This window comes from Mobula hypostoma, chromosome 12, assembly GCF_963921235.1.
Source record: "Mobula hypostoma chromosome 12, sMobHyp1.1, whole genome shotgun sequence".
Taxonomy (NCBI): domain Eukaryota; kingdom Metazoa; phylum Chordata; class Chondrichthyes; order Myliobatiformes; family Myliobatidae; genus Mobula; species Mobula hypostoma.
Genome location: NC_086108.1, coordinates 69604547 through 69623684, shown reverse-complemented (window position 1 = coordinate 69623684; position 19138 = coordinate 69604547). Strand labels below are relative to the sequence as shown.

Sequence of the window (19138 nt, the reverse complement as noted above, 5' to 3'; positions counted from 1 at the left end):
ACTCCCGGTTCCCTCACTCTCAACGTGCTGCAGTCCCCGTTCCCTCACTCTCAACGTGCTGCACTCCCTGTTCCCTCACTCTCAACGTGCTGCACTCCCCGTTCCCTCACTCTCAACGTGCTGCAGTCCCCGTTCCCTCACTCTCAACGTGCTGCAGTCCCCGTTCCCTCACTCTCAACGTGCTGCAGTCCCCGTTCCCTCACTCTCAACGTGCTGCAGTCCCCGTTCCCTCACTCTCAACGTGCTGCAGTCCCCGTTCCCTCAATCTCAACGTGCTGCAGTCCCCGTTCCCTCAATCTCAACGTGCTGCAGTCCCCGTTCCCTCAATCTCAACGTGCTGCAGTCCCCGTTCGCTCACTCTCAACGTGCTGCAGTCCCCGTTCCCTCACTCTCCACGTGCTGCAGTCCCCGGTTCCCTCACTCTCAACGTGCTGCAGTCCCCGTTCCCTCACTCTCAACGCGCTGCAGTCCCGGTTCCCTCACTCTCAACGCGCTGCAGTCCCCGTTCCCTCACTCTCAACGCGCTGCAGTCCCCGTTCCCTCACTCTCAACGCGCTGCAGTCCCCGTTCCCTCACTCTCAACGCGCTGCAGTCCCCGTTCCCTCACTCTCAACGTGCTGCAGTCCCCGTTCCCTCACTCTCAACGTGCTGCAGTCCCCGTTCCCTCACTCTCAACGCGCTGCAGTCCCGGTTCCCTCACTCTCAACGTGCTGCAGTCCCCGTTCCCTCACTCTCCACGCGCTGCAGTCCCCGTTCCCTCACTCTCGACGCGCTGCAGTCCCGGTTCCCCCTCTCTCGACGCGCTGCAGTCCCGGTTCCCCCTCTCTCGACGCGCTGCAGTCCCGGTTCCCCCTCTCTCGACGCGCTGCAGTCCCGGTTCCCCCTCTCTCGACGCGCTGCAGTCCCGGTTCCCTCACTCTCGACGCGCTGCAGTCCCGGTTCCCTCACTCTCACCGTGCTGCAGTCCCCGTTCCCTCACTCTCACCGTGCTGCAGTCCCCGTTCCCTCACTCTCACCGTGCTGCAGTCCCCGTTCCCTCACTCTCAACGTGCTGCAGTCCCGGTTCCCTCACTCTCAACGTGCTGCAGTCCCCGTTCCCTCACTCTCAACGTGCTGCAGTCCCCGTTCGCTCACTCTCAACGTGCTGCAGTCCCCGTTCCCTCACTCTCAACGTGCTGCAGTCCCCGTTCCCTCACTCTCGATGTGCTGCAGTCCCCGGTTCCCTCACTCTCGACGTGCTGCAGTCCCCGGTTCCCTCACTCTCGACGTGCTGCAGTGTCGGTTCCCTCACTCTCGACGTGCTGCAGTCCCCGGTTCCCTCAGTCTCAACGTGCTGCACTCCCGGTTCCCTCACTCTCAACGTGCTGCAGTCCCCGTTCCCTCACTCTCAACGTGCTGCAGTCCCCGTTCCCTCAGTCTCAACGTGCTGCACTCCCGGTTCCCTCAGTCTCAACGTGCTGCACTCCTGGTTCCCTCACTCTCAACGTGCTACACTCCCGGTTCCCTCACTCTCAATGTGCTGCAGTCCCGGTTCCCTCACTCTCAATGTGCTGCAGTCCCGGTTCCCTCACTCTCAACGTGCTACACTCCCGGTTCCCTCACTCTCAACGTGCTGCAGTCCCGGTTCCCTCACTCTCAATGTGCTGCAGTCCACGTTCCCTCACTCTCAACGTGCTGCAGTCCCGGTTCCCTCACTCTCAACGTGCTGCAGTCCCCGTTCCCTCACTCTCAACGTGCTGCAGTCCCCGTTCCCTCACTCTCAACGTGCTGCAGTCCCGGTTCCCTCACTCTCAACGTGCTGCAGTCCCGGTTCCCTCACTCTCAATGTGCTGCAGTCCCGGTTCCCTCACTCTCAACGTGCTGCAGTCCCCGTTCCCTCACTCTCAACGTGCTGCAGTCCCGGTTCCGGTAATCCAGGTTCCCACACTCTCAACGTGCTGCAGTCCCCGTTCCCTCACTCTCAACGTGCTGCAGTCCCCGTTCCCTCACTCTCAACGTGCTGCAGTCCCCGTTCCCTCACTCTCAACGTGCTGCAGTCCCCGTTCCCTCACTCTCAACGTGCTGCAGTCCCCGTTCCCTCACTCTCAACGTGCTGCAGTCCCCGTTCCCTCACTCTCAACGTGCTGCAGTCCCCGTTCCCTCACTCTCAACGTGCTGCAGTCTCCGTTCCCTCACTCTCAACGTGCTGCAGTCCCCGATCCCTCACTCTCAACGTGCTGCAGTCCCCGTTCCCTCACTCTCAACGTGCTGCAGTCCCCGTTCCCTCACTCTCAACGTGCTGCAGTCCCCGGTTCCCTCACTCTCAACGTGCTGCACTGCCGGTTCCCTCACTCTCAACGTGCTGCAGTCCCCGTTCCCTCACTCTCAACGTGCTGCAGTCACTGTTCCCTCACTCTCAACGGGCTGCAGTCCCGGTCCCCTCACTGTCAACGTGCTGCACTCCCTGTCCCGTGACTCTCAACGTGCTGCAATCCCGGTTCCCTCACTCTCAACGTGCTGCAATCCCGGTTCCCTCACTCTCCACGTGCTGCAGTCCCCGTTCCCTCACTCTCAACGTGCTGCAGTCCCCGTTCCCTCACTCTCAACGTGCTGCAGTCCCGGTTCCCTCACTCTTAACGTGCTGCACTCCCGGTTCCCTCAGTCTCAACGTGCTGCAGTCCCGGTTCCCTCACTCTCAACGTGCTGCAGTCCCCGTTCCCTCACTCTCAACGTGCTGCAGTCCCCGTTCCCTCACTCTCAACGTGCTGCAGTCCCGGTTCCCTCACTCTCAACGTGCTGCACTCCTGGTTCCCTCACTCTCAACGTGCTACACTCCCGGTTCCCTCACTCTCAACGTGCTGCAGTCCCTGTTCCCTCACTCTCAACGTGCTGCAATCCCCGTTCCCTCACTCTCAACGTGCTGCAGTCCCCGTTCCCTCACTCTCAACGTGCTGCAGTCCCCGTTCCCTCACTCTCAACGTGCTGCAGTCCCTGTTCCCTCACTCTCAACGTGCTGCAGTCCCGGTTCCCTCACTCTCAACGTGCTGCAGTCCCGGTTCCCTCACTCTCAACGTGCTGCAGTCCCGGTTCCCTCACTCTCAACGTGCTGCAGTCCCGGTTCCCTCACTCTCAACGTGCTGCAGTCCCCGTTCCCTCACTCTCAACGTGCTGCAGTCCCCGTTCCCTCACTCTCAACGTGCTGCAGTCCCCGTTCCCTCACTCTCAACGTGCTGCAGTCCCCGTTCCCTCACTCTCAACGTGCTGCAATCCCGGTTCCCTCACTCTCAACGTGCTGCACTCCCGGTTCCCTCAGTCTCAACGTGCTGCACTCCCGGTTCCCTCACTCTCAACGTGCTGCAGTCCCCGTTCCCTCACTCTCAACGTGCTGCAGTCCCCGTTCCCTCAGTCTCAACGTGCTGCACTCCCGGTTCCCTCAGTCTCAACGTGCTGCACTCCCGGTTCCCTCACTCTCAACGTGCTGCACTCCCGGTTCCCTCACTCTCAACGTGCTGCACTCCCGGTTCCCTCACTCTCAATGTGCTGCAGTCCCGGTTCCCTCACTCTCAATGTGCTGCAGTCCCGGTTCCCTCACTCTCAATGTGCTGCAGTCCAGGTTCCCTCACTCTCAACGTGCTGCACTCCCGGTTCCCTCACTCTCAATGTGCTGCAGTCCCGGTTCCCTCACTCTCAACGTGCTACACTCCCGGATCCCTCACTCTCAACGTGCTGCAATCCCGGTTCCCTCAGTCTCAACGTGCTGCACTCCCGGTTCCCTCACTCTCAACGTGCTGCAGTCCCCGTTCCCTCACTCTCAACGTGCTGCAGTCCCCGTTCCCTCACTCTCAACGTGCTGCACTCCCGGTTCCCTCACTCTCAACGTGCTGCAGTCCCGGTTCCCTCACTCTCAATGTGCTGCAGTCCCGGTTCCCTCACTCTCAACGTGCTGCAGTCCCCGTTCCCTCACTCTCAACGTGCTGCACTCCCGGTTCCCTCACTCTCAACGTGCTGCAGTCCCCGTTCCCTCAGTCTCAACGTGCTGCACTCCCGGTTCCCTCAGTCTCAACGTGCTGCACTCCCGGTTCCCTCACTCTCAACGTGCTGCACTCCCGGTTCCCTCACTCTCAATGTGCTGCAGTCCCGGTTCCCTCACTCTCAATGTGCTGCAGTCCAGGTTCCCTCACTCTCAACGTGCTGCACTCCCGGTTCCCTCACTCTCAACGTGCTGCAGTCCCGGTTCCCTCACTCTCAACGTGCTACACTCCCGGATCCCTCACTCTCAACGTGCTGCAATCCCGGTTCCCTCAGTCTCAACGTGCTGCACTCCCGGTCCCCTCAGTCTCAACGTGCTGCACTCCCGGTTCCCTCACTCTCAACGTGCTGCAGTCCCGGTTCCCTCACTCTCAACGTGCTGCAGTCCCCGTTTCCTCACTCTCAATGTGCTGCAGTCCCCGTTCCCTCACTCTCAACGTGCTACAGTCCCGGTTCCCTCAGTCTCAACGTGCTGCAGTCCCGGTTCCCTCACTCTCAACGTGCTGCAGTCCCCGTTTCCTCACTCTCAACGTGCTGCAGTCCCCGTTTCCTCACTCTCAACGTGCTGCAGTCCCCGTTCCCTCACTCTCAACGTGCTGCAGTCCCCGTTCCCTCACTCTCAACGTGCTGCAGTCCCGGTTCCCTCACTCTCAACGTGCTGCAGTCCCCGTTTCCTCACTCTCAACGTGCTGCAGTCCCCGTTCCCTCACTCTCAACGTGCTGCAGTCCCTGTTCCCTCACTCTCAACGTGCTGCAGTCCCCGTTCCCTCACTCTCAACGTGCTGCAGTCCCGGTTCCCTCACTCTCAATGTGCTGCAGTCCCGGTTCCTGTAATCCAGGTTCCCACACTCTCAACGTGCTGCAGTCCCCGTTCCCTCACTCTCAACGTGCTGCAGTCCCCGTTCCCTCACTCTCAACGTGCTGCACTCCCGGTTCCCTCACTCTCAACGTGCTACACTCCCGGTTCCCTCACTCTCAATGTGCTGCAGTCCCGGTTCCCTCACTCTCAATGTGCTGCAGTCCCGGTTCCCTCACTCTCAACGTGCTACACTCCCGGATCCCTCACTCTCAACGTGCTGCAATCCCGGTTCCCTCACTCTCAATGTGCTGCAGTCCACGTTCCCTCACTCTCAACGTGCTGCAGTCCCGGTTCCCTCACTCTCAACGTGCTGCAGTCCCCGTTCCCTCACTCTCAACGTGCTGCAGTCCCCGTTCCCTCACTCTCAACGTGCTGCAGTCCCGGTTCCCTCACTCTCAACGTGCTGCACTCCTGGTTCCCTCACTCTCAATGTGCTGCAATCCCGGTTCCCTCACTCTCAATGTGCTGCAGTCCCCGTTCCCTCACTCTCAACGTGCTGCAGTCCCCGTTCCCTCACTCTCAACGTGCTGCAATCCCGGTTCCCTCACTCTCAACGTGCTGCAGTCCCCGTTCCCTCACTCTCAACGTGCTGCAGTCCCCGTTCCCTCACTCTCAACGTGCTGCAGTCCCCGTTCCCTCACTCTCAACGTGCTGCAGTCCCCGTTCCCTCACTCTCAACGTGCTGCAGTCCCCGTTCCCTCAATCTCAACGTGCTGCAGTCCCCGTTCGCTCACTCTCAACGTGCTGCAGTCCCCGTTCCCTCACTCTCCACGTGCTGCAGTCCCCGGTTCCCTCACTCTCAACGTGCTGCAGTCCCCGTTCCCTCACTCTCAACGTGCTGCAGTCCCGGTTCCCTCACTCTCAACGTGCTGCAGTCCCCGTTCCCTCACTCTCAACGCGCTGCAGTCCCCGTTCCCTCACTCTCAACGTGCTGCAATCCCGGTTCCCTCACTCTCAACGTGCTGCAGTCCCCGTTCCCTCACTCTCAACGTGCTGCAGTCCCGGTTCCCTCACTCTCAACGTGCTGCAGTCCCCGTTCCCTTACTCTCAACGTGCTGCAGTCCCGGTTCCCTCACTCTCAACGTGCTGCAGTCCCCGTTCCCTCACTCTCAACGCGCTGCATTCCCGGTTCCCTCACTCTCAACGTGCTGCAGTCCCCGTTCCCTCACTCTCAACGCGCTGCAGTCCCCGTTCCCTCACTCTCAACGTGCTGCAGTCCCCGTTCCCTCACTCTCAACGCGCTGCAGTCCCCGTTCCCTCACTCTCAACGCGCTGCAGTCCCCGTTCCCTCACTCTCAACGCGCTGCAGTCCCCGTTCCCTCACTCTCAACGCGCTGCAGTCCCCGTTCCCTCACTCTCAACGCGCTGCAGTCCCCGTTCCCTCACTCTCAACGCGCTGCAGTCCCCGTTCCCTCACTCTCAACGCGCTGCAGTCCCCGTTCCCTCACTCTCAACGCGCTGCAGTCCCCTTTCCCTCACTCTCAACGCGCTGCAGTCCCCGTTCCCTCACTCTCAACGCGCTGCAGTCCCCGTTCCCTCACTCTCAACGCGCTGCAGTCCCCGTTCCCTCACTCTCAACGCGCTGCAGTCCCCGTTCCCTCACTCTCAACGTGCTGCAGTCCCCGTTCCCTCACTCTCAACGTGCTGCAGTCCCCGTTCCCTCACTCTCAACGTGCTGCAGTCCCCGTTCCCTCACTCTCAACGCGCTGCAGTCCCCGTTCCCTCACTCTCAACGCGCTGCAGTCCCCGTTCCCTCACTCTCAACGCGCTGCAGTCCCCGTTCCCTCACTCTCAACGCGCTGCAGTCCCCGTTCCCTCACTCTGAATGCGCTGCAGTCCCCGTTCCCTCACTCTCAACGCGCTGCAGTCCCCGTTCCCTCACTCTCAACGCGCTGCAGTCCCCGTTCCCTCACTCTCAACGCGCTGCAGTCCCCGTTCCCTCACTCTCAACGCGCTGCAGTCCCCGTTCCCTCACTCTCAACGCGCTGCAGTCCCCGTTTCCTCACTCTCAACGCGCTGCAGTCACCGTTCCCTCACTGTCAACGCGCTGCAGTCCCCGATCCCTCACTCTCAACGCGCTGCAGTCCCCGATCCCTCACTCTCAATGCGCTGCAGTCCCTGATCCCTGACTCTCAACGCGCTGCAGTCCCCGTTCCCTCCCTCTCAACGCGCTGCAGTCCCCGTTTCCTCACTCTCAACGCGCTGCAGTCCCGGTTCCCTCCCTCTCAACGTGCTGCAGTCCCCGATCCCTCACTCTCAACGTGCTGCACTCGCTGTTCCCTCACTCTCAATGTGCTGCAGTCCCCGTTTCCCTCACTCTCAACGTGCTGCACTCCCCGTTCCCTCACTCTCAACGCGCTGCAGTCCCCGTTCCCTCACTCTCAACGCGCTGCAGTCCCCGTTCCCTCACTCTCAACGCGCTGCAGTCCCCGTTCCCTCACTCTCAACGCGCTGCAGTCCCCGTTCCCTCACTCTCAACGCGCTGCAGTCCCCGTTCCCTCACTCTCAACGCGCTGCAGTCCCCGTTCCCTCACTCTCAACGCGCTGCAGTCCCCGTTCCCTCACTCTCAACGCGCTGCAGTCCCCGTTCCCTCACTCTCAACGCGCTGCAGTCCCCGTTCCCTCACTCAACGCGCTGCAGTCCCCGTTCCCTCACTCTCAACGCGCTGCAGTCCCCGTTCCCTCACTCTCAACGCGCTGCAGTCCCCGTTCCCTCACTCTCAACGCGCTGCAGTCCCCGTTCCCTCACTCTCAACGCGCTGCAGTCCCCGTTCCCTCACTCTCAACGCGCTGCAGTCCCCGTTCCCTCACTCTCAACGCGCTGCAGTCCCCGTTCCCTCACTCTCAACGCGCTGCAGTCCCCGATCCCTCACTCTCAACGCGCTGCAGTCCCCGTTCCCTCACTCTCAACGCGCTGCAGTCCCCGTTCCCTCACTCTCAACGCGCTGCAGTCCCCGTTCCCTCCCTCTCAACGCGCTGCAGTCCCCGTTTCCTCACTCTCAACGCGCTGCAATCCCGGTTCCCTCCCTCTCAACGTGCTGCAGTCCCCGTTCCCTCACTCTCAACGTGCTGCAGTCCCTGTTCCCTCACTCTCAACGTGCTGCAGTCCCCGTTTCCCTCACTCTCAACGTGCTGCAGTCCCCGTTCCCTCACTCTCAACGTGCTGCAGTCCCCGTTCCCTCACTCTCAACGCGCTGCAGTCCCCGTTCCCTCACTCTCAACGTGCTGCAGTCCCCGTTCCCTCACTCTCAACGTGCTGCAGTCCCCGTTCCCTCACTCTCAACGTGCTGCAGTCCCCGTTCCCTCACTCTCAACGTGCTGCAGTCCCCGTTCCCTCAATCTCAACGTGCTGCAGTCCCCGTTCGCTCACTCTCAACGTGCTGCAGTCCCCGTTCCCTCACTCTCCACCTGCTGCAGTCCCCGGTTCCCTCACTCTCAACGTGCTGCAGTCCCCGTTCCCTCACTCTCAACGTGCTGCAGTCCCGGTTCCCTCACTCTCAACGCGCTGCAGTCCCCGTTCCCTCACTCTCAACGCGCTGCAGTCCCCGTTCCCTCACTCTCAACGCGCTGCAGTCCCCGTTCCCTCACTCTCAACGCGCTGCAGTCCCCGTTCCCTCACTCAACGCGCTGCAGTCCCCGTTCCCTCACTCTCAACGCGCTGCAGTCCCCGTTCCCTCACTCTCAACGCGCTGCAGTCCCCGTTCCCTCACTCTCAACGCGCTGCAGTCCCCGTTCCCTCACTCTCAACGCGCTGCAGTCCCCGTTCCCTCACTCTCAACGCGCTGCAGTCCCCGTTCCCTCACTCTCAACGCGCTGCAGTCCCCGATCCCTCACTCTCAACGCGCTGCAGTCCCCGTTCCCTCCCTCTCAACGCGCTGCAGTCCCCGTTCCCTCCCTCTCAATGCGCTGCAGTCCCCGTTTCCTCACTCTCAACGCGCTGCAATCCCGGTTCCCTCACTCTCAACGTGCTGCAGTCCCCGTTCCCTCACTCTCAACGCGCTGCAATCCCGGTTCCCTCCCTCTCAACGTGCTGCAGTCCCCGATCCCTCACTCTCAACGTGCTGCACTCGCTGTTCCCTCACTCTCAATGTGCTGCAGTCCCCGTTTCCCTCACTCTCAACGTGCTGCAGTCCCCGTTCCCTCACTCTCAACGCGCTGCAGTCCCCGTTCCCTCACTCTCAACGTGCTGCAGTCCCTGTTCCCTCACTCTCAACGTGCTGCAGTCCCTGTTCCCTCACTCTCAACGTGCTGCAGTCCCGGTTCCCTCACTCTCAACGTGCTGCAGTCCCGGTTCCCTCACTCTCAACGTGCTGCAGTCCCGGTTCCCTCACTCTCAACGTGCTGCAGTCCCGGTTCCCTCACTCTCAATGTGCTGCAGTCCCGGTTCCTGTAATACAGGTTCCCACACTCTCAACGTGCTGCAGTCCCCGTTCCCTCACTCTCAACGTGCTGCAGTCCCCGTTCCCTCACTCTCAACGTGCTGCAATCCCGGTTCCCTCACTCTCAACGTGCTGCACTCCCGGTTCCCTCAGTCTCAACGTGCTGCACTCCCGGTTCCCTCACTCTCAACGTGCTGCAGTCCCCGTTCCCTCACTCTCAACGTGCTGCAGTCCCGGTTCCCTCACTCTCAACGTGCTGCACTCCCGGTTCCCTCAGTCTCAACGTGCTGCACTCCCGGTTCCCTCAGTCTCAACGTGCTGCACTCCCGGTTCCCTCAGTCTCAACGTGCTGCACTCCCGGTTCCCTCACTCTCAACGTGCTACACTCCCGGTTCCCTCACTCTCAATGTGCTGCAGTCCCGGTTCCCTCACTCTCAATGTGCTGCAGTCCCGGTTCCCTCACTCTCAACGTGCTGCAGTCCCGGTTCCCTCACTCTCAACGTGCTGCACTCCCGGTTCCCTCACTCTCAATGTGCTGCAGTCCCGGTTCCCTCACTCTCAACGTGCTGCACTCCCGGTTCCCTCACTCTCAACGTGCTGCACTCCCGGTTCCCTCAGTCTCAACGTGCTGCACTCCCGGTTCCCTCACTCTGAACGTGCTGCAGTCCCCGTTCCCTCACTCTCAACGTGCTGCAGTCCCCGTTCCCTCAGTCTCAACGTGCTGCACTCCCGGTTCCCTCAGTCTCAACGTGCTGCACTCCCGGTTCCCTCAGTCTCAATGTGCTGCAGTCCCGGTTCCCTCACTCTCAACGTGCTGCAGTCCCCGTTCCCTCACTCTCAACGTGCTGCACTCCCGGTTCCCTCACTCTCAACGTGCTGCAGTCCCCGTTCCCTCAGTCTCAACGTGCTGCACTCCCGGTTCCCTCAGTCTCAACGTGCTGCACTCCCGGTTCCCTCACTCTCAACGTGCTACACTCCCGGTTCCCTCACTCTCAATGTGCTGCAGTCCCGGTTCCCTGACTCTCAATGTGCTGCAGTCCAGGTTCCCTCACTCTCAACGTGCTGCACTCCCGGTTCCCTCACTCTCAACGTGCTGCAGTCCCGGTTTCCTCACTCTCAACGTGCTACACTCCCGGATCCCTCACTCTCAACGTGCTGCAATCCCGGTTCCCTCAGTCTCAACGTGCTGCACTCCCGGTCCCCTCAGTCTCAACGTGCTGCACTCCCGGTTCCCTCACTCTCAACGTGCTGCAGTCCCGGTTCCCTCACTCTCAACGTGCTGCAGTCCCCGTTTCCTCACTCTCAATGTGCTGCAGTCCCCGTTCCCTCACTCTCAACGTGCTACAGTCCCGGTTCCCTCAGTCTCAACGTGCTGCAGTCCCGGTTCCCTCACTCTCAACGTGCTGCAGTCCCCGTTTCCTCACTCTCAACGTGCTGCAGTCCCCGTTTCCTCACTCTCAACGTGCTGCAGTCCCCGTTCCCTCACTCTCAACGTGCTGCAGTCCCCGTTCCCTCACTCTCAACGTGCTGCAGTCCCGGTTCCCTCACTCTCAACGTGCTGCAGTCCCCGTTTCCTCACTCTCAACGTGCTGCAGTCCCCGTTCCCTCACTCTCAACGTGCTGCAGTCCCTGTTCCCTCACTCTCAACGTGCTGCAATCCCCGTTCCCTCACTCTCAACGTGCTGCAGTTCCGGTTCCCTCACTCTCAATGTGCTGCAGTCCCGGTTCCTGTAATCCAGGTTCCCACACTCTCAACGTGCTGCAGTCCCCGTTCCCTCACTCTCAACGTGCTGCAGTCCCCGTTCCCTCACTCTCAACGTGCTGCACTCCTGGTTCCCTCACTCTCAACGTGCTACACTCCCGGTTCCCTCACTCTCAATGTGCTGCAGTCCCGGTTCCCTCACTCTCAATGTGCTGCAGTCCCGGTTCCCTCACTCTCAACGTGCTACACTCCCGGATCCCTCACTCTCAACGTGCTGCAATCCCGGTTCCCTCACTCTCAATGTGCTGCAGTCCACGTTCCCTCACTCTCAACGTGCTGCAGTCCCGGTTCCCTCACTCTCAACGTGCTGCAGTCCCCGTTCCCTCACTCTCAACGTGCTGCAGTCCCCGTTCCCTCACTCTCAACGTGCTGCAGTCCCGGTTCCCTCACTCTCAACGTGCTGCACTCCTGGTTCCCTCACTCTCAATGTGCTGCAATCCCGGTTCCCTCACTCTCAATGTGCTGCAGTCCCCGTTCCCTCACTCTCAACGTGCTGCAGTCCCGGTTCCGGTAATCCAGGTTCCCACACTCTCAACGTGCTGCAGTCCCCGTTCCCTCACTCTCAACGTGCTGCAGTCCCCGTTCCCTCACTCTCAACGTGCTGCAGTCCCCGTTCCCTCACTCTCAACGTGCTGCAGTCCCCGTTCCCTCAATCTCAACGTGCTGCAGTCCCCGTTCCCTCAATCTCAACGTGCTGCAGTCCCCGTTTGCTCACTCTCAACGTGCTGCAGTCCCCGTTCCCTCACTCTCCACCTGCTGCAGTCCCCGGTTCCCTCACTCTCAACGTGCTGCAGTCCCCGTTCCCTCACTCTCATCGTGCTGCAGTCCCGGTTCCCTCACTCTCAACGCGCTGCAGTCCCCGTTCCCTCACTCTCAACGCGCTGCAGTCCCCGTTCCCTCACTCTCAACGTGCTGCAATGCCGGTTCCCTCACTCTCAACGTGCTGCAGTCCCCGTTCCCTCACTCTCAACGTGCTGCAGTCCCGGTTCCCTCACTCTCAACGTGCTGCAGTCCCCGTTCCCTTACTCTCAACGTGCTGCAGTCCCGGTTCCCTCACTCTCAAGGTGCTGCAGTCCCCGTTCCCTCACTCTCAACGTGCTGCAGTCCCGGTTCCCTCACTCTCAACGCGCTGCAGTCCCCGTTCCCTCACTCTCAACGCGCTGCAGTCCCCGTTCCCTCACTCTCAACGCGCTGCAGTCCCCGTTCCCTCACTCTCAACGCGCTGCAGTCCCCGTTCCCTCACTCTCAACGCGCTGCAGTCCCCGTTCCCTCACTCTCAACGCGCTGCAGTCCCCGTTCCCTCACTCTCAACGCGCTGCAGTCCCCGTTCCCTCACTCTCAACGCGCTGCAGTCCCCGTTCCCTCACTCTCAACGCGCTGCAGTCCCCGTTCCCTCACTCTCAACGCGCTGCAGTCCCCGTTCCCTCACTCTCAACGCGCTGCAGTCCCCTTTCCCTCACTCTCAACGCGCTGCAGTCCCCGTTCCCTCACTCTCAACGCGCTGCAGTCCCCGTTCCCTCACTCTCAACGCGCTGCAGTCCCCGTTCCCTCACTCTCAACGCGCTGCAGTCCCCGTTCCCTCACTCTCAACGCGCTGCAGTCCCCGTTCCCTCACTCTCAACGCGCTGCAGTCCCCGTTCCCTCACTCTCAACGCGCTGCAGTCCCCGTTCCCTCACTCTCAACGCGCTGCAGTCCCCGTTCCCTCACTCTCAACGCGCTGCAGTCCCCGTTCCCTCACTCTCAACGCGCTGCAGTCCCCGTTCCCTCACTCTCAACGCGCTGCAGTCCCCGTTCCCTCACTCTCAACGCGCTGCAGTCCCCGTTCCCTCACTCTGAATGCGCTGCAGTCCCCGTTCCCTCACTCTCAACGCGCTGCAGTCCCCGTTCCCTCACTCTCAACGCGCTGCAGTCCCCGTTCCCTCACTCTCAACGCGCTGCAGTCCCCGTTCCCTCACTCTCAACGCGCTGCAGTCCCCGTTCCCTCACTCTCAACGCGCTGCAGTCCCCGTTTCCTCACTCTCAACGCGCTGCAGTCACCGTTCCCTCACTCTCAACGCGCTGCAGTCCCCGATCCCTCACTCTCAACGCGCTGCAGTCCCCGATCCCTCACTCTCAATGCGCTGCAGTCCCTGATCCCTGACTCTCAACGCGCTGCAGTCCCCGTTCCCTCCCTCTCAACGCGCTGCAGTCCCCGTTTCCTCACTCTCAACGCGCTGCAATCCCGGTTCCCTCCCTCTCAACGTGCTGCAGTCCCCGATCCCTCACTCTCAACGTGCTGCAGTCGCTGTTCCCTCACTCTCAATGTGCTGCAGTCCCCGTTTCCCTCACTCTCAACGTGCTGCACTCCCCGTTCCCTCACTCTCAACGCGCTGCAGTCCCCATTCCCTCACTCTCAACGCGCTGCAGTCCCCGTTCCCTCACTCTCAACGCGCTGCAGTCCCCGTTCCCTCACTCTCAACGCGCTGCAGTCCCCGTTCCCTCACTCTCAACGCGCTGCAGTCCCCGTTCCCTCACTCTCAACGCGCTGCAGTCCCCGTTCCCTCACTCTCAACGCGCTGCAGTCCCCGTTCCCTCACTCTCAACGCGCTGCAGTCCCCGTTCCCTCACTCTCAACGCGCTGCAGTCCCCGTTCCCTCACTCAACGCGCTGCAGTCCCCGTTCCCTCACTCTCAACGCGCTGCAGTCCCCGTTCCCTCACTCTCAACGCGCTGCAGTCCCCGTTCCCTCACTCTCAACGCGCTGCAGTCCCCGTTCCCTCACTCTCAACGCGCTGCAGTCCCCGTTCCCTCACTCTCAACGCGCTGCAGTCCCCGTTCCCTCACTCTCAACGCGCTGCAGTCCCCGTTCCCTCACTCTCAACGCGCTGCAGTCCCCGATCCCTCACTCTCAACGCGCTGCAGTCCCCGATCCCTCACTCTCAACGCGCTGCAGTCCCCGTTCCCTCACTCTCAACGCGCTGCAGTCCCCGTTCCCTCCCTCTCAACGCGCTGCAGTCCCCGTTCCCTCACTCTCAACGCGCTGCAGTCCCCGTTTCCTCACTCTCAACGCGCTGCAATCCCGGTTCCCTCCCTCTCAACGTGCTGCAGTCACCGATCCCTCACTCTCAACGTGCTGCACTCGCTGTTCCCTCACTCTCAACGTGCTGCAGTCCCCGTTTCCCTCACTCTCAACGCGCTGCACTCCCCGTTCCCTCACTCTCAACGCGCTGCACTCCCCGTTCCCTCACTCTCAACGCGCTGCAGTCCCCGTTCCCTCACTCTCAACGTGCTGCAGTCCCCGTTCCCTCACACTCAACGTGCTGCAGTCCCCGTTCCCTCACTCTCAACGTGCTGCAGTCCCCGTTCCCTCACTCTCAACGTGCTGCAGTCCCCGTTCCCTCAATCTCAACGTGCTGCAGTCCCCGTTCCCTCAATCTCAACGTGCTGCAGTCCCCGTTCGCTCACTCTCAACGTGCTGCAGTCCCCGTTCCCTCACTCTCCACCTGCTGCTGTCCCCGGTTCCCTCACTCTCAACGTGCTGCAGTCCCCGTTCCCTCACTCTCATCGTGCTGCAGTCCCGGTTCCCTCACTCTCAACGCGCTGCAGTCCCCGTTCCCTCACTCTCAACGCGCTGCAGTCCCCGTTCCCTCACTCTCAACGCGCTGCAGTCCCCGTTCCCTCACTCTCAACGCGCTGCAGTCCCCGTTCCCTCACTCAACGCGCTGCAGTCCCCGTTCCCTCACTCTCAACGCGCTGCAGTCCCCGTCCCCTTCCCTCACTCTCAACGCGCTGCAGTCCCCGTTCCCTCACTCTCAACGCGCTGCAGTCCCCGTTCCCTCACTCTCAACGCGCTGCAGTCCCCGATCCCTCACTCTCAACGCGCTGCAGTCCCCGATCCCTCACTCTCAACGCGCTGCAGTCCCCGATCCCTCCCTCTCAACGCGCTGCAGTCCCCGTTCCCTCCCTCTCAACGCGCTGCAGTCCCCGTTCCCTCCCTCTCAATGCGCTGCAGTCCCCGTTTCCTCACTCTCAACGCGCTGCAATCCCGGTTCCCTCCCTCTCAACGTGCTGCAGTCCCCGTTTCCTCACTCTCAACGCGCTGCAATCCCGGTTCCCTCCCTCTCAACGTGCTGCAGTCCCCGATCCCTCACTCTCAACGTGCTGCACTCGCTGTTCCCTCACTCTCAATGTGCTGCAGTCCCCGTTTCCCTCACTCTCAACGTGCTGCACTCCCCGTTCCCTCACTCTCAACGCGCTGCACTCCCCGTTCCCTCACTCTCAACGCGCTGCAGTCCCCGTTCCCTCACTCTCAACGTGCTGCAGTCCCCGTTCCCTCACTCTCAACGTGCTGCAGTCCCCGTTCCCTCACTCTCAACGTGCTGCAGTCCCCGTTCCCTCACTCTCAACGTGCTGCAGTCCCCGTTCCCTCACTCTCAACGTGCTGCAGTCCCCGTTCCCTCAATCTCAACGTGCTGCAGTCCCCGTTCGCTCACTCTCAACGTGCTGCAGTCCCCGTTCCCTCACTCTCCACCTGCTGCTGTCCCCGGTTCCCTCACTCTCAACGTGCTGCAGTCCCCGTTCCCTCACTCTCAACGTGCTGCAGTCCCCGTTCCCTCACTCTCAACGCGCTGCAGTCCCCGTTCCCTCACTCTCAACGCGCTGCAGTCCCCGTTCCCTCACTCTCAACGTGCTGCAATGCCGGTTCCCTCACTCTCAACGTGCTGCAGTCCCCGTTCCCTCACTCTCAACGTGCTGCAGTCCCGGTTCCCTCACTCTCAACGTGCTGCAGTCCCCGTTCCCTTACTCTCAACGTGCTGCAGTTACGGTTCCCTCACTCTCAACGTGCTGCAGTCCCCGTTCCCTCACTCTCAACGTGCTGCAGTCCCGGTTCCCTCACTCTCAACGTGCTGCAGTCCCCGTTCCCTCACTCTCAAGGCGCTGCAGTCCCCGTTCCCTCACTCTCAACGCGCTGCAGTCCCCGTTCCCTCACTCTCAACGCGCTGCAGTCCCCGTTCCCTCACTCTCAACGAGCTGCAGTCCCCGTTCCCTCACTCTCAACGCGCTGCAGTCCCCGTTCCCTCACTCTCAACGCGCTGCAGTCCCCGTTCCCTCACTCTCAACGCGCTGCAGTCCCCGTTCCCTCACTCTCAACGCGCTGCACTCCACGTTCCCTCACTGTCAACGCGCTGCAGTCCCCGTTCCCTCACTCTCAATGCGCTGCAGTCCCCGTTCCCTCACTCTCAACGCGCTGCAGTCCCCGATCCCTCACTCTCAACGCGCTGCAGTCCCCGATCCCTCACTCTCAACGCGCTGCAGTCCCCGATCCCTCACTCTCAACGCGCTGCAGTCCCCGTTCCCTCCCTCTCAACGCGCTGCAGTCCCCGTTTCCTCACTCTCAACGCGCTGCAATCCCGGTTCCCTCCCTCTCAACGTGCTGCAGTCCCCGATCCCTCACTCTCAACGTGCTGCACTCCCCGTTCCCTCACTCTCAATGCGCTGCACTCCCCGTTCCCTCACTCTCAACGCGCTGCAGTCCCCGTTCCCTCACTCTCAACGCGCTGCAGTCCCTGTTCCCTCACTGTCAACGTCCTGCAGTCCCGGTTCCCTCACTCTCAACGTGTTGCAGTCCCGGTTCCCTCACTCTCAACGTGCTGCACTCCCTGTTCCCTCACTCTCAACGTGCTGCAGTCCCCGTTCCCTCACTTTCTTCCAGCTCACTGGGAACCTAATTCCCAGACACCCAGCCCACAAGCGCCACCCTTTCCATCTCCCTTCCAACCTCGTCATTGACCTCAATGCTGTGTAACAGGGAAAAAGAAGTGATTTAAAGGATGCAGGTGCGTTAATGTGAATACTATACTAAGGCGCACCGCCATTGAAAACTGAAATAAAAGCATAAAATGCTGGGATCCCCTCACTCTCAACGTGCTGCAGTCCCGGTTCCCTCACTCTCAACGTGTTGCAGTCCCGGTTCCCTCACTCTCAACGTGCTGCACTCCCTGTTCCCTCACTCTCAACGTGCTGCAGTCCCCGTTCCCTCACTTTCTTCCAGCTCACTGGGAACCTAATTCCCAGACACCCAGCCCACAAGCGCCACCCTTTCCATCTCTCTTCCAACCTCGTCATTGACCTCAATGCTGTGTAACAGGGAAAAAGAAGTGATTTAAAGGATGCAGGTGCGTTAATGTGAATACTATACCAAGGCGCACCGCCATTGAAAACTGAAATAAAAGCATAAAATGCTGGGATCACTCAGTGAGTGACAGGAGGAGGTGTTAAACGTTTTGTTATTGTGAGCCTTGGGTTATTTTCTGATTGGAATGCTCAGTACTTGGCCTGAGTTGACTTATGGGATTGTAGCTTTGTAGATTGTTTTGCGTACATTTGGCCTTGGTACATGTCAATCAGAATTGCTGGTTTGACATAGATCAGTGACCAGTGTGAAGTTTGTTCATGCATCTATGGTTTTCTGTTTACTGTTTTTGAACCTAGCTGTGATGGCTCTCCAAATTCAAATATCGCATTTCAGACCTTTTATTAATCAAGAACATTATATTTTTGGTGGCATCAGACAGTACAAAAAAATAGATTTTTAAAAATGCACTGTGAATTTCTCTCTTCAGCTCAGAATACTCACTGTCTGATTTTTTTCTTCCAGCTCTCAAGTGGAAACCCTTTATATGAAAAGTATTATCGTCAGGTAAATTGTGTTTTAATTTTATCCATGTGGCTATAACCCCTTACAGATGTTTGAAGAAACTGATCTGCACAGACTGCCAAATGATGATGCTGTATATGCATGAAAGGTTTGTGGGCCGTGCTGTGCATAAACATACATATTTTTCCATCTATAAGAATAATTTTTAAGATACATTTCAAGCAATATAAAATTGTTAGCTTACAACACATTTTCCATACAGATTGATTCGTTCTGGAATCCATTTTGTGTTTACTTTACTAACCTTTTATTTATCTCTTTAATTAGGAGTGCTAATTTGCAGTTTTGGTAAATTTTCACTGCTTCTGGAGCTTTTTAATATATTTTTCAACATTACTGCATCATCTGTGAGTGAGATCACAGGACATGGTGAAGTTAAAACTACAGGACTTTGAGAAGTAGATAAAGTATTTTGATGGGGAGATTAGGATTAGTTCACCAAATTGTGTCTCGTTAGGGTTTTGAGGAGCATTAGTCGTGGAGTTTTTAAAGCAAACAGTTGTTGGAACATGGAATGCTCTGTAATTGAGGCAAAATCAGATGTGTGGCAAGTTGTGATATCCTTAGAATGGGACAGCTGAGATTGTGCACACAATTAATTTAATATTAGATATAAGGATTCATTACCCCTTGAAATAGGTATATAAACAGAAGCACATTTTAGTCTCCAAAAATAGGAGAAGGAAGAAATTGGCAGACTGAACCATCCTTGAGATGTGGCTACTGAAGATGGCTGAGTCCTCAGTCAAGTGCTGGAATTGGAGTTTGTATGTGATTTTTTATTAGCTCTTTTCGCCTCATACAATTTACTTAAAATTTGCTGACTTTTCATTTGATCCTATAATGTTCACCGTAAAAGTCAAATTTTGTTGTTCATCATGACCTTATACACTGATGTACTGATGAGTATATTTAAGAGGGAGATCAATAGATGTTTGTGCATTAAGTTGTTGAGCAATATTGGGATACTGCAGGAAAATAGTGTTGATGCAAAGATTTAGCTGAGCTGTTGAATGGCAGATAAAGTTTGATGGTTGCAAGTGCATGTCCTGTTTCTGCTTTTTGTTTTGTGTTATTACATATGAAGCTTATTAGGTTCACAAATGTTTCATGGGGAAGAAAATCTGCACCCTTTCTGTCCTATATCTGATTCCAGACCCACTAATGTGGTTGACTCTTAACAACTACTCAGTTCAGGTGAAATTTGCTGAATATTCCAATGGTAAGCAGCTGGAAATAAATTTCAGTATACAGAATCCATCCTTATTATCAATGATCCCATCTGTTCTCTTGAAGAATTATTTCAACTATTCTAAAAATAGTAGTACATTTTCCTTAGTAATGATATCAGTTCAAGCAAAGGTCAGCTTTTTGAAAAACAAAGTGCTTGTATTCTCCCAGTATTACAAAGGCAGCATTTTTTTGGAACTCAT

The 19138-nt window shown here is 58.7% G+C and overlaps 2 protein-coding genes across 2 annotated transcripts in view; one reads left to right on the top strand and one right to left on the bottom strand.

The window, feature by feature from the left end:
- eps15 (epidermal growth factor receptor pathway substrate 15) overlaps nucleotides 1-19138 on the top strand; it is a 165976-nt gene that overhangs the window by 38324 nt on the left and 108514 nt on the right. The window contains exon 2 of the mRNA XM_063064340.1: nucleotides 17646-17687. Within this exon, the coding sequence (XP_062920410.1) occupies nucleotides 17646-17687 (42 nt within the window). The remainder of the gene's footprint in view (nucleotides 1-17645; nucleotides 17688-19138) is intronic.
- The window catches only part of osbpl9 (oxysterol binding protein-like 9), a 345172-nt gene that overhangs the window by 265748 nt on the left and 60286 nt on the right, over nucleotides 1-19138 (bottom strand). The gene's annotated exons all lie outside the window — the stretch shown is intronic.